Consider the following 24088-nt stretch of genomic DNA (forward strand, 5'->3'; position numbering starts at 1 on the left):
GCCTTTACGATCCTGAGACTGTGAGGAAGTTATGATTATTACCGCTATGAAAATGGTTCCACTTCCATCTGCGCTACATTGAGAGCAGGCCGGACGATTGCGTTTCACATGCAAAGGCAAATTCAATAAACTTCAGCGGTAATATGATTGGAAAGTAAAATATGTATGCTTAAATAAAACATTTTGCAGGGTTTAATTCTGACTTTGGGCCGCAGTGGAAGTGGCATTTCGGAAGAGATGCAGGCACGGGTGCATCAATAATGCATCAGTCAGATTATATTAGCTGCAGAGAATTCAGCCCTTTTTATCTAAAATGAATGATAACGTGTCACAAGCCGTTCTTCAAAGGGCACCTTGTGCTCTCCTCCAAAAACTATCACAAAGTTTCCGCTGAATATTCCCATTAAACATGTGTCTCTAATTTCAGCTCGACATACATTTGACATTTGTCTCGGTGAACGCATTAATATTCTAATCTCTGTTCAGGGAAATCAAAATAGATTGGTGAATGATTGTTGAAGTCCAACCACTTCTTGAATGCCAATTTTTTTTTTTACGCAGAACCGTTTCTTAATAAAATCAGTTTAAGATGGTTACTCATAAAAATAATTCATTGTAAAAAAAAAATTTAGACTTTCTTCATGCTTCGCTGCTGTAGAGTGTTCTAATGACTCAAGGACAATTTTAGAATGTGAAATGCAAAAAAACAAGAACAAAAAACATCTCTGCAGTACATATATTGTCTGGACGTGAACCTTTGCTGACATCAGTTCAGTGTGATGAAATAGCATGAAACATGGGAGAGAGGCAAATAATCACTAAACAGGTAGAAAGATGGGGAGGATAGGGTGAAGGCATGCTGACAGTAATCCACTGCTGTCAAAGTGCTCAATTAAAAAAATATAAATACATTATGTATTTTCAAAAATAATTATGGAGGCCAGTTTATAGTTCAGTGACAAAGTGTCGCTCGACTGAAATCGCAGGACATTCATGAACGTTCTATTATATGCTATGCTCGTTGTCCTTAGCAAAGAGTATAAACACATTCTAGCCGCCCAGAGTATGAACCAAATCTCGTTGTGACCAGTGACACCCGCTGCATGCCAGCGATCAGAGTGACACAATAACAATAGTTCTGGAATGACAGGGCAGGACACAGCATTTACTCATAGGGTAAGCAAGCCCTATTTGTAGTGTCATAATGGGCTCCTGTGAAGGGATTGGTTGTTACATTACATTAATGCCATTTGGCAGACGCTCTTATTCAGAGCGACGTACAGCTGATTAGATTAATCCTCCCCTGGAGCAATGCAGGGTTAAGGGCCTTGCTCAAGGGCCCAACGGCTGTGCGGATCTTATTGCGGCTACACCAGGGATCGAACCATCGACCTTGCGGGTCCCAGTCATGTACCTTAACCACTATGCTACAGGCCGCCTAGGCTGGTTCCAGGAGCTCCAGATCTGGTGTGGAATGGAGTGTTCACTCATCCCACGCACGTGCTGTCAATCCTCTTGCAGGCAGCCATCATTGTACTCCCTGAGTTTAATGACTCATTGACAAATAATATAAAATAAATACATTCTCACTGTTCAATTTGAAGTATGTGTCTATCAAAAAATACACGGAAGGTGAACAACATGGTCTCTTTCAGTCAGGATTTTGGGGACCAAAGAAATGTTATTAGTATGAATGTGTAGCAGAGTTTATTCTTTCTATTTTTGGATGGTGATCACTCAATCTCACATTGTTTCTTAACTACTTTAATGAGTTACCTGGGTAATAAATTCTAATATTTTCTGATTGCTAACAGCGTGATGTGCAGATATATCCTTCTATAGTGAGAGTGGCCGTCTAGACTAATACTGATAATTGTCTTGTTTTTGTCTTCTTCTTTGGTTATAAATTTGAGGAAGATTGTGGCTTCCATTTAACATTCTCATAAAGGGGTCTGTCTGGAGACTGTCTCAAACTGCTTAATGTCCGCAGAATTGGCAGTGTGGATATTAAATTGGTTATGTGGGCCTACTTTTTTTGCATGAAACCCCGTCTGCAGCGCTGATCTCAATGTCCTTTGTGTGCTATTTTTAAAAAACTAATTTAAGTGTCACTTTTTTTTTTACCGTTTCATGCATAACATTGTCATGTTGATTTCAGCCAGTGCCAAACTGATACTATCATATACGGAAACTCAGGATGTAGCGCATTTTGATTCGATTGAACAGCCCCAAGTGTAGCTTATATCTGTGGATATGGAATTGATTAGATGAATATTTGAATATTTACACAGTCGAACCCAGTGGAATAGCCTAGCCTGCGTGTAACGGTGATATCTGTCGGAGTCTGGTACAAACTGCTTATTCAGGACCCTTTCCCTCTCTGCGTGATCAATCGGAAAATATCCCTGCTAATCCACGGCAGATGACGGGGTGAAAAAGCTGCTTTGATCAGCACGGATAAAACGCTCCGCGCTTCACGTCAGTCCTTTCCGATGACACTTCTCCATTTCCCCCCCTCAAATGAGCAAAAGTGTAGCTAAACTAACATATGTAGTTGATGTCTGAATCTCGTTTATTCGTGCGACAAGGTGATTACAAATTGATTTTCATTGGCAGTCCATGCTCGTGCTATAAAATGCCATTGGCCGATATATGAAATGAAGTCAGAAATATCTGTTGTAAATGCCAGAATACACAGCGAGGGGCTTAATTCCATTACTCGCTGTGCACCGCTAATACAAGACATGTACATCGACATGTGGAATTGCTTATTTCAGTCCAGATTACTGAGCAGAACCGCAGATAAGAATGCTTGGCTCAGAAATGACATTTCCAAAGTGTAGGTTTAATTGCCAAAATACATATTTGAGAGCGTACACATGAACGTTGTGTTCTGGCTGTTTAGTATCAGTCTAGCCTTGGCTCTTGGCACAAAGTTCGCCTTAACTGATAGCATGTAGCATATTTTATGAAATGTTGTTAATGATCAATCTTCTGTTATGCATTTTGATAACCGGGGAAATTCATTGCGAGCATAACATGTCTAAAAGGTAGTACTGTTTTTCTCTTGGCAGTCTTTAATTGGCAGTCCTTTCATTAACTAGCCTAACTAATCTTCACACATTGTATTTGCATGTTACTCCATTTGTTTTTGCTGTAAAGCCTGTGTATTGAACATGAATTTTTTCACTCAACTGTTGTTTTAATAAAATATATAATATATAATATTCCCCCTGTCATGACCTGCCACAGCAGCAGTCCTACAATGCAAAAAGAAGTCAATCTTACCAAGTACTTTAATCTTATATTTAGACTTAAAATCTAATTTCCATTCCTCTTTTGCTAGATAAGACAAAACAATAACCAATGAGGTGAGACAGACTTACTAATTTCAAGATGCGAAAATGTTTCACATGTCAAAGAAAAAGTGACTTACAGTAAAACAAGCTAATATTTTCTGCCTGAGAGAAAGCCTCATTAGAAGATCAAGATGCTTGTTATGACAGACCTTTATGCGGCAGAGTCTGTGTTGTCTCAGTCTGTTACCCTCTGCGTTTCGTGCCTCAATTTCAGGTCAGAACATAACAACTTCCACATGTCTGGTGTTGTCTTAGATCTCTGAGATCTGTTCAGGTTACATTGTCCCGAGACACGTAACTGTCATTTCAGATGCAACTCATTTGGTAGTCTTGTGAGAGAGGATGTGAGAGGGTAAGTCGTAAGGTGAAGGAACAGGGGTTCCTAAAACAGCAGACACTCATTCCTCTGAGTCAGTTCGTTTATTGAGCTCAGACTGTAGAGCTAAGAGAGAATCCAAATGCGTGATGTTTTGCAAATTGCTGGGTGTCTGGGAAATGTGCGGGGGGGGGGGGGGGGGGTCTGAAACCACACATTTTCTTAAAAGATTGAAGTTTCATACTGTATATTTAAATATTATATTCCTGCGCCGGATTCAGCATCTAAAACCAATAATCCAGCCTGTTAATTTTGGTAGAAATACGTGAGAGCGCCAGAGCAGGGTGTGTGAGCATGACCTGAACAAGACCTCTAAGATTGTGTCTATGGCCTGATGCGTGCTTCAGTGAGGTGCCCTGCTGTCTGGGTGGTGGATACAGGCAGCAGACTTGAGCTCTACGTGAGCTCTTCACAGCAAATAGAATGAGCGCAGATGAGTGTGCTAACGTCTAAGTTAGCATTAGCATTAGCGTGGAGGACTGCGCTATGAGCCTGCTTCAGTGAGGTGCCCTGCTGCCTGAATGGTGGATGCAGGCAGCAGGGTCACAGGAACAAGTAGAGTCGAGTGTCAATTCATATCTAAGCGGTTGGCGGTAACTCTTCCTAATGATTTTTCTGGATTCAGTGGATATCTGTGGCATGAACTGTCACATTGTGTCCCAGTTGAATACGATACTTTTAAATTTTTTTCCCTTTTTTCCCCTTGACTGCAAGTTGCTCCCACTGTTAGCTTCTTCAGGTCTGACAGTCGTCATTAAAATGACGGTTCCTTCGAGCTTAATGAAGCAGCGAATAAAAGAGCCCTAAATACATGTTATTTGAACCAGGAACACGTGACTCTCTGTCCCTGAAATCCATTTCCTGGCCTCCCATCATGGCAGCCACCACAGTCCTCACAGCCGCCATTATGTGTCAAATTACATCCATAAATCACTGTTATAATAGGAAAAGACACCATACTCTGTCAAGTGACAATGTCCACACTTATTTATTAATTTTTTGTGATTAATTATTTTGCCCTGGTGTGAATAACTGTTGTATAACTCAATTTATGCTATTTATTATCCTGCCTTTTTACTCCAATTCACCCTTGGTGAAATAAAAGCCTGGATTAGATTAAAAATGTGTCCTTAATGTTGAAATGCAAATGGTGATCCTTTTAATCTCAAACACCATTTCAGCAATAAACGAAAGTGTGCCAGCAGTCTGTTTTTGGAAGGAGAAAAAAAGTAACTTGTGATTCAATGTTAAGGACAAATGTTAACTGGATCCTGACCAAAGTGTATGCTAAATTAAATCAGGCACATGGCATTTTGATTGAAAGTGTTAGTTTAATCGTTTAGGCAGCGCGGTATGTCTGGGCATACTGTCGGCTTCCTGAAACAGCTCTGAAGTGCTACATCCTAAAGAAGGTCTTCGTGTTTTCTCTCCTTATTCCATGAAATAGTCCAGAGGCTCAGGTGAAAGGAAGGTCAAAAAAGATTTTCCCCAAAAAAACCCGCTTCCGCTGACAGACGGCAGACATCAGTCTCCCGGCGAATGTGTGGCGAAAGAAGCCGGCGCGAATTAGAATATTTATTTTCGCTCCACAAGACTGAATTCACGCAGGGGCACTTGGCACAGCGCTTCCACACACCCCGGCCAAGTGGCTCTCTGAGTGCGGACCTGCGAGTGTGTTATTGAAGAAGACAAGGTTACAACTGCCCTGTCTCACAGGAAGCCAGGAACAGGAAGTTTACCGTGAGAAAAACGCTTACGCCAGCTGTTTGAAACGAGTGGTGAAGAGGGAGGAGCACTCGCTCACAGTATCTGTCTCTTATGGTCTCTGTCTGTCTTACAGTCTCTGTCTCTCTTACAGTCTCTGTCTCTCTTACGGTCTCTGTGTCTCTTATGGTCTCTGTCTCTCTCACGGTACCTGTCTCTCTCTCTGTCTCTCTCACGGTCTCTGTCTCTCTCTCTGTCTCGCTCACGGTCTCTGTCTCACTCACGGTCTCTGTCTCTCTCACGGTCTCTGTCTCTCTCTGTCTCGCTCATGGTCTCTGTCTCTCTCTCTGTCTCGCTCATGGTCTCTGTCCCTCTCACTGTCTCTGTTTCTCTCTCTCTGTCTCTCTCACGGTCTCTGTCTCTCTCTCTCTGTCTCACTCATGGTCTCTGTCTCGCTTGCGGTTAAATGACTGGTTTCTAGATAAAATAAAGAAAAAATGATTTAAAAAATGAATAAATAAATAAAATTCATAGGGGGAGGCATTGATACAGCTCCTTGGAGACAGAATACATAAACAGTATTAAATCCATTGCGAGTGTTTCTCCCGCTCACGGTGGAAGAGCAGGAGGGTGTTTTGTTGCGTTTATTGGCAGAAGCTGTGGGTTTTTGGATTAACTTCCCCGCCGTTGATTTAATTGTCTGCTTTGGCCTGGCTTTCTGCGCCCTCGTAATAAGGCAGCTCTTAATCAGTTACGGTCATTACAGCTTAATGCTGCAAAATTGCCAGCTATGTAACACACAGACCTTCCTCCTCCGACCTCTCTCTCTGTGCATCCTAATGAGCTTCCTTGATGTTGCAGTCATGCTGAAATTGTCACTGGTGCAGCTGTCGAGAATGATAACTCCAGTCCCTGGTTTTTGTCTCGGCCTGTTTACCTTTTCATTTTTCATCCTTCTCCCATTGTTCATAGATTTTTTAAACTTATTTGTTATCACGGGAGAATGTACAACAGTGTTGTGTAGCTAACACCGCCATTGAAAAACGTGCGCTAAGCACCGGGAATTAGCCGATTGCCATTTGGTGGGTGAAAGGGCCTGATTGATTGGCCAATCGAATCGCGGGGGCGGAGGTTAGGCTGACGGGGGCTGAGGGAGTTCCACATCTGCTGATGAGATCAGCGTGTTGCCACGGCAGCGGATCTGTCCGTCAGAGATGGTTCAGCAGGTGCCTCTACGCGTCAGCCGAAAGCCGACCCGACCACAGCTCATCCCTCTAATTATTCCTTCATGGCAGAGGGAACGCTTATGGCTGTTTTATGGAAGAAATATGTAGAGAATATATCCCGGGAAAGGATCTGATTGGACGATTGCATTTGTGAATGGGCCTTGCTTGTTGAATACAGCCAGAGGGTGTTCTAACAGGGTGACTGTCAATCTGCCTGAACTTATTTCCGATTGGTCCGGGCCGACCAACCACACAAGCTCTGTGAATCAGGGGGCGTGTAGCATGTGGTATCGCCCCATGATGCAGCAGAGCTTATTGCAGAGGCAGCCCTTCTCCCATTACCAAGCGTGTGATTTTCCCGCTAGCTTCCGCTGAGAGGTATTTTTTAACTACAGCACATAAATCTGGCCCATAAAAACTCACCTACTGTTTTCTGCACAGACTTTCCCACTTTGTGTGTGCTACTGTTGTTCGGTGCGTGCCTCCCTGCCGTAGGAATAAATAAATCTCGCGTAATCTCCTCTTTTTTTCCGTCCCGGCCCAACATGTGTTTGTATCCTGGCACTCGCGTCTGGCTGTAAATGCCTCTCTGAATGGGCTCTCCTGGTGCTTTATTTGTGCTGTGGTTCTACGCTATTAAGCCAATGCGCAATTTGAGCCCGTGTACGCCGGGTTCGGCCAATAAACCCGGCATGCACAGGAGTGCAGGAAAGCCGTAATGGCTGTTATCGGTGCTAAAATTACACCGCTTGTTCCACGCCGCCCCGGTTCTGAAGAAATACTTTCCCCTGAGGCAGGAAAATTATAAATAAGTCCTTTTATCCACTAAAAAGGCTCAATTAATGCCGAACTCCAATTAGATGTTTAGCGTAAATTGTAGGTGTATGGTAACCTTTTCTTTTTCAAAAAGCATAAAAACAACAAAATCTGACTTGTTTTGATGTTACAAAAAATTGTTCAATCCATTCAGACAAAATATACCTTATGTGTGGGTGAAAAAAATATGTGGGTCTCATAAAAGAATATCCAGGGTAAATGCATAAACCAAGCAATCTGGGAAGACGTAGCCAGACACGTTGCATTTGCATTTTTATATCCTGTGTTCTACACTCGCTTGCATATTATTAATGCAGAATAGCATATTTAATCATGTGGCACTAGTATATAATATTTTTGCGCATGAACATGGTGTTCTTTTTAATAGAATATTATGTTTGGTTAATGCGGAAGCCAAACCCAATCCACATATGTGAATTAATTAAGTTATTAAGTTACTGATTTTCCCATATTTTTTGTTTGGCTCATAACAAGGGTCCTGTAAAAAGTTCCACAATGTTCCACATTCCAGCTCCCCTTTTAAATCAAGTGACCACAACAAGTGACGGCCCTGCATTTCATCTCTGAGTCGGTGTGAGATTTATCACCGCGCTCGCCCGCAGTCATATTCTATTTCGCAGATTACGGAAAGTGCCCGGGAAATGAAATCATGGCAAACAGGTTCTGCGTGCGCTTCTGAGCCTTCCCGGGAAGAGGCTATGGCGGATTCTGAACCTGGAATACAGCCTCATTCACACAGGCACAAAGGCATATTTCAGATGCTTCTGTGACTGTGCCGTATAGCCGATAGAGTGTCCGCTCAATGCAGGAAGGAGATTCGCTTCCATGTGTCTTTGTACTTGCTTAAACTGGAAGGAGATATGCTTCCATGTGTCTTTGTACTTGCTTAAACTGTGTCCTTTTTGTGTGCAGGAGAAGTTGCCACAGACTAAATTCAATTTCTCTTTTCCTCTCTTCTTCTTGTGTTTCAGAGATCTGAGCGAGAACCAGATCCAAGGCATTCCCAGAAAGGCCTTCCGAGGAGCGGTGGAGATCAAAAATCTGTGAGTGTCGTTGTGCTCGCTGCCATCGCTGTAATTACCGCCATCTTTAATCCAGCGAGGAAACGCGCTGGTCTCCAGGTGTCGGCTTGATACGGAGCCATGGTTCTGCAGAGGAAACTGGAACAGAGAGGAGAGCAGTGGGATGAGCAGGCGGATGGGATTTGGACAGACCTTATGGGGTTCAGTGCAGGGCCCCTGGAGCAGTTATGGGGTTCAGTGCCTCTAGAGCAGCTATGGGGTTCAGTGCAGGGCCCCTGGAGCAGTTATGGGGTTCAGTGCAGGGCCCTGGAGCAGTTATGGGGTTCAGTGCAGGGCCCCTAGAGCAGTTATGGGGTTCAGTGCAGGGCCCCTGGAGCAGTTATGGGGTTCAGTGCAGGGCCCCTGGAGCAGTTATGGGGTTCAGTGCAGGGCCCTGGAGCAGTTATGGGGTTCAGTGCAGGGCCCCTGGAGCAGTTATGGGGTTCAGTGCAGGGCCCTGGAGCAGTTATGGGGTTCAGTGCAGGGTCCTGGAGCAGTTATGGGGTTCAGTGCAGGGCCCTGGAGCAGTTATGGGGTTCAGTGCAGGGTCCTGGAGCAGTTATGGGGTTCAGTGCAGGGCCCCTGGAGCAGTTATGGGGTTCAGTGCAGGGTCCTGGAGCAGTTATGGGGTTCAGTGCAGGGTCCTGGAGCAGTTATGGGGTTCAGTGCAGGGCCCTGGAGCAGTTATGGGGTTCAGTGCAGGGCCCCTGGAGCAGTTATGGGGTTCAGTGCAGGGCCCCTGGAGCAGTTATGGGGTTCAGTGCAGGGTCCTGGAGCAGTTATGGGGTTCAGTGCAGGGCCTCTAGAGCAGCTATGGGGTTCAGTGCAGGGCCCTGGAGCAGTTATGGGGTTCAGTGCAGTTCTCCTGGAGCAGTTATGGGGTTCAGTGCAGGGCCCTGGAGCAGTTATGGGGTTCAGTGCAGGGCCCCTGGAGCAGTTATGGGGTTCAGTGCAGGGCCCTGGAGCAGTTATGGGGTCCATGCCGCACATCTTGTAGACTGATTCAGGTTCTTTTCATTAGAACTCTGTCTCTGCTGAGCTCAGGAGATCTGTCACTTCCTTCAGCCCTGCCTGTGTCTCTCTCTGCATCACAGCATGTTCCCCAGATTTGAAAAGGGGATTAAACAGGAGAAAAAAAGCTGACATGTAAAGGAATGCATTTTCACCGCATTCGTCCCGAGCAGTGAGGAGTCTGGACAAGAAGTCCTGAATTCCATACAGTCACCTTACAAAGAACCTGACTTCCTCTGACACCTTGGGGTCAAAGGCTGTGCTGGTGTGTAGGGTCTCTGCATATTCAGCGCTTTTGAGAATTCAGAATTACGATATGAGAGAGGTGCAGGAAAGGGAGGGGTTTCTGTGTTGTCACGTACAATTCAGCACCCAAAAAGTACATCATAAAAACCACAGCCAGTGTTCCTGAGTTCTGCAGTAAATGTGCTACAAAGGCTGAAATTATCCAGGAGCACATTACCTAATGAGCGTCTTTAAAAGGGTGATATTTCAGTGGAGGATGCAGTATATGCCTTGCCATATGATGCAAACCAACCGGCAAGCGTCGAATGTGGTAATTCTGTTGCAGTCTGTCACACACTATACGGCAAACATTCTCAGTGCTTAATCAACTGTTACAGAGTTTTATGAATCCCATAGGGACGGCATGTATGCTGTAATGGTTAGAGTACTCCGTCAGTGTTGAATGTACACTGGGTGTTTTTTATGTGTCGCGGTTTGGCCTGCATCGTGCCGAACCTGAAAGACTTCATTCTGCAAGACAGAGCTCGTGTTCCAGCTGCAGTGTCATCCGATCCCTTGACTTCCCTCCTTTTTGCTCAATTTGTCTTTATTCATCGTGCTCTCCTCCTAAACCTGATTTATCCTCCGATTGGCCAAGTAAAGGAGGAAATAAACCCGTCTCGGGGGACGTTCAGTGGCCCTTTCCTTCCTCAGCGTAGCAACATAAAATATATGGTATGAACACATCTGAAGCCACTGTATATTGGCTATATACGGTTTTATGGGTGAGCAGGACGAGGGCATTTTAAAGCTGTCAGAGTGAAGACGTGTCTGCCTTTTCAGACCAAAGGATGGCTTAAGAATTCGCAAATGAGCGACATTCTGTTTCAAATTTATTACACATTTTCAGCGAATGTCTTCCGTATGCATTAAGCAGCAGCTGACGTTACTGTACCTACGGTCTACCTGAGGTGGTCAAACGGCTATGGAAAGTCCAGTATATTGGGTAGTACTTAGTTAGTTGAACACAGAAGGAACGTTTGGGACTTTGTGTGTGTGAGTTCTATCCTCATGCGCAGTAATATTAGTAATTATAAATTGTTTGTCCTTTGGAGCTGGCCGATATGCACTGAAGCCCTGCACTTAGCACAAGTCAATTGATTTGCCTCGGCTAATTTGATAACACAACCACGGTCCAAGGCTCTCATTAATTGCCGTAAAAGGCTTTGTCAAACCCCGCATCCTAATTATAATGTACAGTACTGGGGGAACTGGCACGCCAGGGTAATCAATGCTCCTTTGATGCCCCGCGCTCTGGTATGTGTAAGTGTAAACTAAGGCCTTTATTTATTTTTTCATTTATTGATTCATTTATTTGACACGAGGGAGGAGGATTTACCCTAGCCTGCGCTAACGTCTTTCTTACCGCACATCTCAGCACATCTCAATCCGGATATCTGTGCTACAGAGATGGAGAGAGAGAGAGAGAGCGAGAGAGAGAGAGGGAGAGGCAGAGCGAGAAAGAAAGAGACAGAGGCAGAAAGTGTGTGTGAGGGAGATAGAGAGAGAGGGAGAGAGAAAGAGAGAGGCAGGGAGAGAGAGAGGCAGAGAGAGAGAGAGAGAGAGAGACAGAGAGAGAGATGACTAAGGTATACCCCGTGCCTTATAATCCCTTCTTACACACCAGAGATGTCCAGTCTTTCCACGAGAAGAGAATTATAACCAAGAAAAGAAAAACAAATATGCATTATGCCAAGTGACTGGGATTTGGAGGGGGAGGGCAGGTGTGGTGGGGGTTCTTCATTTATACCTCCAGCTGCAGACCTGAGCAGGCCTGAGGTGCGGCTCCTTTAAGAGGGGGGTGGGGTGGGGGGGTCTGATTTAAGAGATTGGCGGGGGGTAGTGATTTATCCATTGACAGCAAAGGTTAATGAGATATGGGCAAAAACGTATATTAGACCTCCTCCAAATTAAGCCACAGACTGCATTAGGCAAATTAGGTGATATTAAAAGATTTTTTTTTTCAATTTGTCACGAGACTATTTCTATTCAGTCCATGTGGAGAGGAACAGTTGGTGCTATTGTTGTACTTTTAGGGCCAGTGGAGAATTGATTGGATGGTTAACCGAAATCGGGGCGGATATATTTTATGATGGTTAAAAAAAATACTGCAGCAATTAGCTAATTATTTCTGAACTTTGTCTTTCGAATATCACTGGGAATATTTGGTATTCTTTGTTGAAATGCACTGCCGTGACAAATTGATGCTCTATTTCAAAGTAAAAAAGAGATCATATGTTATCCAATCCCCCCCAAAAAAACTGTTTAACTATTTGCGATTATTATTTGCCCACATAAGCATAGTACCGATCTGTTAACTCTAGTTGGTTTTGTACAATGCGTGTTAACTTTGAGTGTAACATGGACAATTCACACTTCAAATAATTACTCTGTGGCTCACACGTTCCAATGGTCGGCACTTTCCTGGGAACATACCAGCAAATGATGTCATCGCTAATTCACCCAATGAAAAAAAAGCTTGGTTAAGTCCAACACACACAATGAATTCCAATTTTGTATTGTGTATTATAAATCCTGTGCTCATGCACTTCATTTTGTGAAATAACTTCTCTAACTTAAATTGAAAGGCCTCCGCTGTGGCTAAATTAAAGATGGTTGTTATTACTGTTATTGTAACTCCCAGTCAGCCTGGTGTGGGTTATGGGTCCCCCACATCTGTTCATTGCTAATAATATGGGCCCCTCAATGCACTGTGCAAAATCAACTGAGAAAGCATAGCTCTCCCTGTTACCTCGGTCCTGCTAGCACTCACGAGTCCACTGCACATTCAAACATATGTATACTGTATATCTGCAATGGGACTATATTGACTTGAAGAATACCCCTGGTAAATCTGGTAAAAAACCTGAAACTGAGTACTCGAATCTACTCAATGTTTTATTAAAGTGACCCTTCGAGGTATGTTATGTTGAAATGTATCTTTTGGGTGCACTCTTGAAATTTGAGTACTGCATGTGTGTTTTCTTATAAAGTGGCTATTCAAGGATAGGCACTGCAAAACAAAGTGTTTTAGTCTTATATTTAGACTTAAAATCTTATTTATATTACTCTTTTACTAGATAAGGTGGAATTTGTCTTACCTCATTGGTGATGATTTCATTCGTCATGCAGAAAGTTACATTAAGCAAGCTAATATTTTCTTATTGACATTTTATGTGTCATTGCAAGACTAAAACAGACTTTTGTCTGTTAAGACAGCCTTTTATTTTACAGTGCAGTGTGTTCAAAAGTGAATGACACAGGCGCTCAGTTTTCTTTTAGCTTTTTAGCGGTTATGAGACAGTGAACAGGATCACTGGATGAGAACGGGCATAGAGAACCATTGTCCTGCGCGTGTAATGATCCATTCTGAGCCGTACTGAATGTGATAAGCCCCAGATACCCCTCCACTACAGTAATGAGATAAGTGAGGGTTGAGCCGCAAAGCCCTGCATTTGACTTATTGTCTTTCCCTTATCTGTCTGATTATAATCTATTTGGAATATGCCATAATTATCCATTCAGGGCGTGTGCCCACAGAGAATAATTAAACCAAGATATGAGGAATTACATTTAGAAAAAAAAGGACACATCGCAGTACCTTAAGTGAGAATACAGCTGTTATGTTAATGGCGGATTTAAAAAATGTAGCCTAACTGAAATTCGTTTCTGCGGCGGCCGGCCAGTGTCGTCGGCTTCAGGCGGCCACCGTCGGCAAAATTTGGGAGAAAGTGAAACCTGACGCCTCGGGTCGTGGTTGCGGGACGTCTTGCGGGCTCGCCCACGGTACAGTCGGCGTTAAAGGCGGTGCGGAGTTTAAATATTTAAGGCGAGAGGAGGTCTCTGCCGAGGACAGCAGAATTAGCATGCTGCCGCGCGGCGGTGATGAATGGATTCCACTGGGTCACCGGGGGGGTGCGTGTGACATCACATGATTTACCGCCCTTTAGCTTAATGAAATTGTTTCATGGAGATGACGCTGAGAGCCCTTAATGGATAGCTTTCCTTGATGTAATGAAATTGCTCTCCGCTGGCGTTTAATATAAGGCGCGGCGGTGGTTTGGCGGAGCTCTTTCGGAGGGGGGATGGCGGGCGGCTGGTGGGCAGGCTCTCCCGCGCGCTCGGGCGCCGGGGAGGGGGACAGGGAGGCCCGGGCGACGGGTCACGGAGAGCCACAGCGGCGGGGGAGAGACCAGACGCAGACTGAGGGAGGGGGGTGCGTCGGAACGGGGGATGAGGACAGGGGGAAGAAATCCGTGCGGCGCGAAGCGTCTGTGCCCGTCTCACCTCCGTCTCTCCCTCTCCTCTCTCCTCTCTCCTCCTATCCCCCGCTCCGCTCCACAGGCAGCTGGATTACAACCAGATCAACTGCATCGAGGATGGGGCGTTCAGGGCTCTGCGCGACCTGGAAGTACTGTGAGTAAATCTATCGCTTTCTCTCTCTCCTTCTCTGTCTGCTCTCTCTGTCTCTGCCTCTCTCTCTCCTTCTCTCTCTCTGTCTCTACGTCTCTTTCATTTTCACTGTCTATCTCAATCTCAGTCTCTGTCCTTCAATCTCTGTCTCTCTCTGCTTGCTCTGTCTCTACCTCGCTCATTCTCACTGTCTCTGTCTATCTCTATCTCGGTCTCTCTCTCTCCTTCTCTCTCTCTGTCCCTCTTTCCCTCTGCAGAGACATAGGCTTCTGATACTTATAATGTTTTTATTTGGAGGCACTGGTCTGCTGAGGTCAGATTACAAAATATGATCTGTGTCTCAATAGAATCGTGAAAATCCACTGTGTATGTGTGTGTGTGTGTGTGTGTGAGAGAGAGAGAGAGAGAGAGAGAGAGAGACTGACTGTGTGAGTGTGTGTGTGTTTATTTTATTGATTGCATATGTAATTGTTTGAGTTTCATGGATGCTAGGGGGAAATATAGCTCAGTTGTCCTGCAAGTCGGACAGAATGTAGTCTCCTTTTTCATTTACCCCGGCGCATCCAATTAAGGCAGTGTTTAGACTCCAGAGAGTGTTTATCGCATTAGCCTCCAAAGGGTTTTATTCACAAGTTTAGAGTCTGTTTACTCTGTCAGAACCATGAAAGCACAAAGCAAATTGGCGCCGGAGTGTCACAGACTTAAATGTGAAATATGCCCTTTCGATGTTTTAGAAGAAAAAAGAATACAACAGAGCTGCAGTTTTTCATGTCGTCTGGCCTTGCCTTTTCGGCACTGTTCCCCTGTATAAAAGAGCGGTGGACGAACCAGGGCTTCCTCCCGCCGTCTAGCTGGGAAGTTTAATAACGTCACATCTCATATCCTCTCTCCGACATCGTGCCACATGCCGTCCTCCTCTTAATCTGACACCAGATCATCAGTGTGTGTGAGAGTGATGGACCGCTGAGAGCAGTAATGAGATTATCCCAAAAAACCCCAGAATGGAAATGGAAGTCTCGTTTCTGTAAGTGGATTAGGTTTTGTTGATATCCTCTGCTTGTTTGGACATTGACATGCCAGACGCAAGCAGTTGTTCTGCTGGTCTGGTCTGCAGTCTGCACACAGAGATTACACTGTTGTTTCTTAAACCCGCACTGAGAATGTTCTTTCCCAGGCAATATAGCACTGGCAGTCAATCCGTTTATGAGATGGTATTGAAAAAAAAAGTACATATTTTCTTTGTGTGAAGAAACACAGAGAAGCGGAAGTCAGTGAACTTAGCTTGCATATCATAATGACTTTTTCCCTCTTCGCTGGAAAAACTGCAACAGACTGATTCATAGGGAAGAGCTAATTACACATGGGAGCTTTGAACAGAACATAAAGCCTGTCTGCAGCACTGCAGTGGTGGGTGAAAAGGCGGATGTACTCACAATGTTGTTCTGAAACCAGCCCAGATGCTCTGAACGCGGAGCGTGTGTCTGTGCCTTTACGTCACAGAACTGTAAGCTGTGTGTAGTGTGGACAGGGCAGGAGGCCTTTGGCTTCATTTTGTTCAAACGCAGAATTCACGTCACGCAGAATTCACGTCACGCAGAATTCAGGGCCTTTTCCTGCGGTGAACCCAGCCTGTTCTGGGCGTACGGTTCCATGGGAAGGTCTTGGGCCGCAATCTGCGGTGCTGTGGATGACCGAGGCGTTTTATGGCGTGTAAAGTCACTTGCAGTGAGAACGGCCATCTGCAGTAGGAAAGGGGGAACACGGAAGGAGGGGAAATGGATGTGTCTGTTTTTTTGTTTAGTTTTTTTATGTTCAGTATGAGATAAAAACCTCATTTTGAGGAAGAGGAGGATGAAGAATGTCAATTAGAGATACTCATTCTGGTGTTTTCTGGTTTTGCAGCACGCTTAACAACAACAACATCAGCCGCCTGTCCGTGGCCAGCTTCAACCACATGCCCAAGCTCCGGACCTTGTGAGTACCCTCCCTCTCTCCCTCTCTCCCTCTCTCCCTCCCTCCACAGCCCTCCTCCGCGGGGAGTCGTTTCGGACACACAATCAAAGTGCCGATCAGAGGAACGGGTCTTAATGGAACACCTGCATGAATATTCATCTGTGCGCATATATACATAAACACACTTCTGTGCGTGCACGTGTGTACACAGGGCGAGCCGTTATGTGTAACCATACACGTGCGTAATTAGAGGCGGCCTTCCCTGGGCCCAGGGTGGCCTCGCTAATGTAGAATTAGCATTCCGGGCCGCGGTCTGATTTAATGGCCATTACAGCGATTGCTTTAGGACTGAGTGCATCAGCTCCAGCGCTCCGGAATGACATTACTCTGTCCCAGCCGCAGGGTTGCGCAGAGCCCGCGTGATTTATCTCCTCGCATTTCCCTCTGTTACTTTTACCAGGAGAAAAAAAACACACTCCTAAAAGCTCATATACTTCAGCGAAGACGTTTCTGCCGAGTTTTATCAATAGCCAAAAAGAGGAGAAGAAGAAGAAGCATAACGATGGCGCTCAGAAGCAGCCGGTGATCACACAAAGAATCCGAGGAGTGCAAAGACACCCCCCACCCCGAACCCCCTTCCTCTCCGTTCCTCTTTTCTCATTTGGGGGATTGCTCTAGCAACTGGTGTTCAGAGGCCAAAGAAGCTAATCCATTTCCTGTCCTAGAGAAAGAAAGCCAGAGGAAATCATTTAAAAAGAATGGAGGGGGGGAAAGCTTTTTGCTTTAACATCGCGATTCTCAAAAAGAAACGAAAGGTGGCCCATTAAAAAGGAATTAGCTCGTTTGTGTAGCCACAAAGAATCCCCCCCCAAAAGTCTGATTTTGTATTTAAAGGCATTTGGTGAACAGTTTATAATGGAGTTCATCAATGAACATTCGTGAGGTTATCTGTGGGTTTAGCCAGAAAGGGTGTCCTGTTGTGCATCCAACCACCAGGGCTGTGGAGAGAATTTGGAGGGGCAGGTGATTAAAGTAGAGGATCTAGAAAGCAATCTAGAAAAACAACGCTCAAGAACGTTTTACAATGCTCAGTTGTTGTACAGAATATGTTTTACCAAAATAAAAATAAATAACAGCACCAATAATGCAAATAGATGTGCCATGTGCATGTGCCAATCACACAACAGTTTTTTGCACTCGTTCTAAAGTGCAGTTTTACGTAACAACATGCACACATCTTTATAGCCTCCTGATGTGTTTCAGTCGAGGCAATGAATATTTATATTAATATTAATATTAAAATGATTCTGAATAACAGTAAAAAGCAAGGATTTCCTGTTGAGGGTCAGCCGTCCCAGGGGTGGTAGATGTCATTGGCGTGATTTTGGTGTATGCTTATTTTTGCCTAATCAAATTGGGATCTGCACTCATGGCAACCAAGCCCTCTGATGCTTACTCGTGTTCTTGGGTGCTTGCACATACACAGTCTTTGGATTTTTGGCCAATCAATGACCTTTCCCTGAGTTTTATTTTCACACAGAACCACTGTGAACTGGAGTATTTATAAAAGCCTTTGTCCATTGTGTCAGGCTCCCTCGTAACGTTTATAGCTGATGAAAAAAACCCTCATTTTTTTTACGTGACTGAATTAGCAGTATTACCGTGATAGAGGTGGTTGGTATTGATTTTGTGCCAGTCCGCTCAGCGTTTATTAATTAATCTCTCTGTAAAAGGCTGCTGTCACAGCACCGGTAACTAAAGTGTACACAGCCGTGACAGGGCTGCTCAGATTTATAGAACAGATCTAAACATCGATCGGTCATTAGAGGGGCCCTCAGTCAGGGAGGCTACAGGCCGGACCCTCGCCCACACCCGCCTGGGCCGTCTACATCTGCATAGACTCTGACTCTGACTCTGACTCCTTCTCTCTTACTGCTTCTCTCTCTCTCCCTCCCTCTGTGGGGGTTGTGTGCGGTTTTCTTTTTTTGTTGTTGTTTGGTTTTGGTTTTGAAGTTCTATCATTTCTGTTTCTGGAAATGAACGGTCTCAATAACGGTGTTTTCAAATCTCTCTCTCTCTGAAACAGACATGCTGTATGTGTAACAGTACAAGTGGACTATAATTACTGATTCAGGCCAAATAAGTGCTACTAACAGTGTAAACAATTAAGAGATAAGACATAATAATAAAATACACAACGATAATAATTATTATCATGTATCTCTCTCCCTCTCTCTCTCCCTCCTTCCCTCTCTGTCTCTCCCTCTCTCTGTCTCTCCCTCCTTCCCTCTCTGTCTCTCCCTCTCTCCCTTTCTCCCTCTCTCTATCTCCCTCTCTCTCTCCCTCTCTCCCTTCTTCCCTCTCTCCCTCCATCTCCAGCCGTCTGCACTCTAATAACCTGTTCTGTGACTGCCACGTGGCCTGGCTGTCTGATTGGCTGAGACAGAGGCCCCGGCTGGGCCTGTACACACAGTGCATGTCCCCTCCGCACATGCGTGGGCACAACGTGGCTGAGGTGCAGAAGAAGGAGTTTGTGTGCACAGGTAAGGCCAGCTCATTGGCTCCTGGGAAAGGTGAAAGGTGAAATGGTGCTGTTTTAAATACTGTTTAAAATACTCCTTCTCTCCTGTCTTTTCTTTGCTCATGCGTTCAAGATGACGATGAAGGCAAGTGCTTTCTCACCCATTAACACACGCACTCAAACACGCACACACATGCGTACACACACACAAACACACACCTTATATAGGTGTATAAACATTACAAACATTAGATAAACAGCCGATGAAAGCATGCTATTATATTTGCACAAATCCACTCAGGAGTTAAACCAGCAAAATATGCCTGAATACACAAAAAGTTATTTTGAATATCCGAGAAATTAAACTTTTTAGTGTTGAATCGATACTGCTTGCTGCTGCCTGCCCATCTTGATAGATTGACATTGATTGACGTCTACAGGTGTGTGTGCGGGCGTATGTGTGTGTGTGTATATCACCCCCAGCTGATAGCTGGCTGGGCGTTACCATGGCTACAGCTCTCTGTTGTCTGGTGCCCCGCAGAGATGGTGAAATTATCTGTGACATTTTTCTCTGTTGGGTCAGGGCTTATTCTGTTTCCTATTTTCAGCCGTCACATATTCCGTTTGGAGTGAATGCCTCTCTTTTATTGGGCTTTTGTACACGGTTACCCTGTTGGGTCTCTCGCCCACAGTGTTAGGACCCCACGGGGGCATGAGAGAGACACGTAGGGCTTCTGCCTTTGGGCCCATGGCTGTTGAGAAGTGAATTTCTATTCAAAATATATTATATTTCATATGATATATAGTATATATAGTACATATGTATCATATCTTTTCACCTTGTTTATCTACGAGCTGTGTTATTCATTGTTTGCTGTTCAATGTTTGAGAGCTGCACTGCAAAAAAGTATGTCAACAAGTATTTAAACAAGTATTTTAGTATTTTAGTATTTTAGTCCGTTATTTTGCGTATTTCAAAAATATGGCCGTTGACGTGAGACAGTTTTACTCATTTTATGATTTGCCAGTGGGGTAAGACTCGTCAAGCAAACAGTACCTTAAAACAAGCTAATATGTTCTACTTGAGAGAAGAGAAAGTAGATTTGAAGTCTTGTTACACGGCAAAGCGCTTGTTGAGAAGGGCTGTTTTGCAGAGTCTGGTGGTTTAATCTGGCGGTTGTTTTCCAGGCAGTCACCACTCCTCCGCATCCTGCAGTGTCCTGCAGTGTCCCGACTCCTGCACCTGCAGCAACAACATCGTGGACTGCCGGGGAAAGGGCCTGACAGAGATCCCCACCAACCTTCCGGAAACCATCACGGAAATGTGAGTCTCCCTCCCTTTTACTGGGCTCCGGTCATTGGGTTAATTACTTAAACGTGGCTCTGACAGGGTGCTATAAAAAAGAGAATCATATTTGGTGATTTAGCTGACGCTTTTATCCACAGTGACTTACCGTTATTAGACTAAGCAGGGAACAGTCCCCCCTGGAGCAATGTGTCAGGTATCTGTTAAGGCTCTGTTCCAGTGTGTGGATGGACCTCATGGTCTGGTATCTGTTAAGGCTCTGTTCCAGTGTGTGGATGGACCTCATGGTCTGGTATCTGTTAAGGCTCTGTTCCAGTGTGTGGAGGGTCCCCATCATCTTGTATCTGTTAAGGCGCTGTTCCAGTGTGTGGATTGCTCCCATGGTCTGGTATCTGTTAAGGCTCTGTTCCAGTGTGTGGATGGACCTCATGGTCTGGTATCTGTTAAGGCTCTGTTCTAGTGTGTGGATGGGCCCCATGGTCTGGTATCTGTTAAGGCTCTGTTCTAGTGTGTGGATGGGCCCCATGGTCTGGTATCTGTTAAAGCTCTGTTCCGATGTTTGGATGGGCTCTATAGTCTGGTATCTGTTAAGACTCTGTTCCGATGTTTGGATGGGCTCCACTGTCTGGTATCTGTTAAGGCTCTTTACCAGTGTGTGGATGGGCCCATGGTCTGGTGTCTGTAATCTGTTAGCTCTAGCTGGCAGCCCTAAAGGGTGGAGCATACGTCTAAAAAAGAATAAACACAAACATGAGAAAAACAAACAGAAATTAAGTGTGTTTTTCCATATGTGCCAGCAAAAAGCCCTCGCACCCTGTCCAATTATACCCGTTGAGTAAAGCCAGCCTTGTATTTGTATCTGCACAGAAGAAAACAAACAAACAGAATAATTTGCCATCCCCGATTAAGGGACAACTGCATGGCGTACTGTGTTTATTTGCTCAGAGGAATCCATGGTGACACGTGTGAAATGGCGTCTGTGTTTCCCGCCTACGCAGCTGAATGGTTCCCCGGTGGTTTAGGTCTTTCATTCAGCAGCACAGCGGCTATAAACACCTGGGTTTGGACCCAGTGACCTTCAGCTATGACCACCTAGGATAGGACCCAGTGACCTTCAGCTATGACCACCTGGGTTTTGACCCAGTGACCTTCAGCTATGACCACCTGGGTTTGGACCCAGTGACCTTCAGCAATGACCAGCTGGGTTTGGACCCAGTGACCTTCAGCAATGACCACCTAGGATACAAAACATAACATGTATTTTAATCTTATATTTAGACTTATATTTTATATCTTATATTTAAATCTTATTCATGTTGCTTTTTTTGATAAAGAAGAAAAAATATCACCTATGAGGTGAGGCAGTTTGACTGAAATATTTTCCAATGGGATGATACATTTTCACTTCTCAAGCAAACAGTAACTTAAAACTTAAGAAAAGTTTGAACTTGAGAAAAGTCATGTTAAAAAACTAAAACACTTAAGAAATACTTTTTTGCATGGTATGCTTATGGTTGAGATATTCATACTTGTCATTGGTTAACTGTATCTTTGTGGAGTAAAATATCTTGTGATAAATAATTGCTCACAGTGTACAATTTAATCTGATAGGAGTACATATGATCCATACGTACACTACACATGACTCACATCAGTTAGAGTTAGAGCTGAATTAACAGTGAATGAGTTTTCCCAAAAAATGTCTACTGTTTGTGTCACCTAACGTGAAGTGGTGCCCTGCGTCTCTCGTAGTTACCGAGGTCTCACCGTCTCTCCGTGATTTACGTATGACCAGGTCGGCAGTGCAAGGCCCCACAGACCCTGTCGGTTTCCTGATAAAAAGTGGCCATGGCCGCCCTCAAATAAAAATGCTGGAATGAAAAAACATTCAAATGTTTAACTTTCCCCATGTGGCAGCTTTGATCGATTGTGTAGAAATTTGTGTGCAGAAAAACAATAAGCTTGAATACATGGCTCGCGTAGGTCTCTAGAAAAGTAGGGCTTGACTATTTTTGTTTTTGCAGCATAGTCTTGCATTTGATGAATGGCTTTCATGCCATTGTGTTGCAGTTCCTGTGCGGGTCTAATGTACTAGGGGAAAAAAGGGAATTAAAAAACTAAATTCCTAAGAATGTCATAAATTATGTGCGAGTGTTTACTTGACTTTTTCCCCCTAGAAATATTAATCAAAATATGAATGAAGGCTGGGTGCCATCTTGCATGTAATAAAACGATTCCGCAGGGATTCCTAAACCGCGTCATTTCAGACATCATATTATTTGAAGATATTGCTTTTGTGACAGCTGTAAAACTTGTTCAGTGTGAAATGAAAATGGCTAGTGGTGCAAGTAATGTGTAACGGGTTTTTGATTCAGATGAAGTGGTTACGGGGATTCACAGGGAAGGCCATGTTTCTCTCTACCTCGCTTTATTTCTCTCTTATCTGTCTCTGTTCCTCTTTGTCTCTCTGTCCGTCTGTCTCGTTGCCGCCTGATATAGTATTGTTGAGGTTAAGGTCTTTCAGATATAACGTTTAGCATTCCTTGCACAGGATAGCGGTTTGGTTTAAGGTCACCGCTCCAAGGTTAAACTTTCACAGGGCATCTGGTGGAGCTCTGTGAGCATGGCGTGGGTGGACATTTGTGGGCTCAAACTATAATCCAGTATCAGAGTCCAGTGAGCAAATGAAGAAATTACAGGAGAGGTCCAGGCCCCATGACATCACAGGCAGGAATGAGAGGGAACCGGAATCCAGTGTCTCTCAGCCACGGCTGGGAGCCAAGCACATTCCCGTTACTGTGCTGCGTCTTCCGCAGAAGGGCTGGGAGGGAGGAGAAAAAGACCACGCTTGGCTGTGGATGAATGCATTTTTTTATTCATTAATTGTGCCGATTTGCACGCCCTGTCATCTCGCCGATGGGTTTTGTCAGGCGAAAGCTTTTGGGCTTCTGGCTGTTGGGGTTGTGGGGGAAGTGGGGCAGTGGGAGGGGAGGTGTTAAGTGGCTGTGGTCGGGGTGAGTTGGGGGAGGTGGCTTTTGGGATTATTGGGTGTGGTCACCATTCGTGGACATGGTCAGGGTGAGAAATTGGGATTGGGATTATTGGCTGGTTTCGGTGAGTGGTTTTGGTCATGGCGAGTAGTTTCAGTCACTGTGAGTAGTTTTGTTCACTGTGAGTAGTTTTGGTCAGGGTGAGTAGTTTTGGTCGAGGTGAGTAGTTTTGGTCGAGGTGAGTAGTTTTGGTCGATGTGAGTAGTTTTGGTCAGGGTAAGTGGGTTTGGTCACAGCGAGTAGTTTTGGTCAAGGTGAGTGGTTTTGGTCATGGTGAGTAGTTTTGGTCAGGGTGAGGTGAGTAGTTTTGGTTTCAGTGAGTGTCTGTGAGTGAGAGAGAGTGAGAGAAAGAGAACATGTATGCCTCATTCTGATTCTCTAATCGGACTCGTTGAGCTCTATAAACACCATTTGAATGGCGAGGTCCTGCTGTAAGTGTGAAGCTGTCTCTGGCCCTCCTCCAGGTCACTGGGGGCCCCCGGCAGGGCTCTAAACAGCTCCTAAACAGGGTGTGGGTTTGGGGTGGGGTGAGGGGGGGCAGCAGGGGCTGTCCATGTCTGTCCTCACTCCTCTTCTGTTCACAAGAGCGTCTGTTGCCCCCTGAGTTCTCACTTTACCCCCAGCCGTGTCGGTCACCGTGGAAACGCCACCGCAGATTTGACGGCGCAGGGCAGTTGGTCTCAAGCTGCTGGCGACGGCACCACAAATGGAGACGTTAGTTTGAAATGAAAAACGAACGCATCTTCGCCTTCGTGATAAAGCGCTTGTAAGCCAATCCGCCACCTGACTCTGAGCCAAAGAAAAAAAAATCCCCCAGCCAAGAGACAAGTTCATTTTTCTCTCCTTCCTGTCAATGCAGCACATGATTACAGTTCATGAACCGGTTTCCAATTACAAGCTCATCTTATTTTTTCATTAGGCTGCCAATATCAAGACTGTGATCTTCTTTAAATTTTGGGCATCTGCTCCTCAAAAAAAGTACAAAT

General features: G+C 44.8%; 1 protein-coding gene across 4 annotated transcripts in view; it reads left to right on the top strand.

Moving 5' to 3' along the window:
- The window catches only part of slit2 (slit homolog 2 (Drosophila)), a 155571-nt gene that overhangs the window by 79819 nt on the left and 51664 nt on the right, over positions 1-24088 (top strand). For all 4 annotated transcript variants that reach the window (XM_061244957.1, XM_061244959.1, XM_061244958.1 and 1 more), the window contains exons 5-9: positions 8474-8545; positions 14204-14275; positions 16175-16246; positions 18605-18768; positions 19935-20070. In XM_061244957.1, coding sequence (XP_061100941.1) covers positions 8474-8545; positions 14204-14275; positions 16175-16246; positions 18605-18768; positions 19935-20070 — 516 coding nt within the window. The remainder of the gene's footprint in view (positions 1-8473; positions 8546-14203; positions 14276-16174; positions 16247-18604; positions 18769-19934; positions 20071-24088) is intronic.

Source organism: Conger conger, chromosome 6 (genome assembly GCF_963514075.1).
Source record: "Conger conger chromosome 6, fConCon1.1, whole genome shotgun sequence".
NCBI lineage: Eukaryota > Metazoa > Chordata > Actinopteri > Anguilliformes > Congridae > Conger > Conger conger.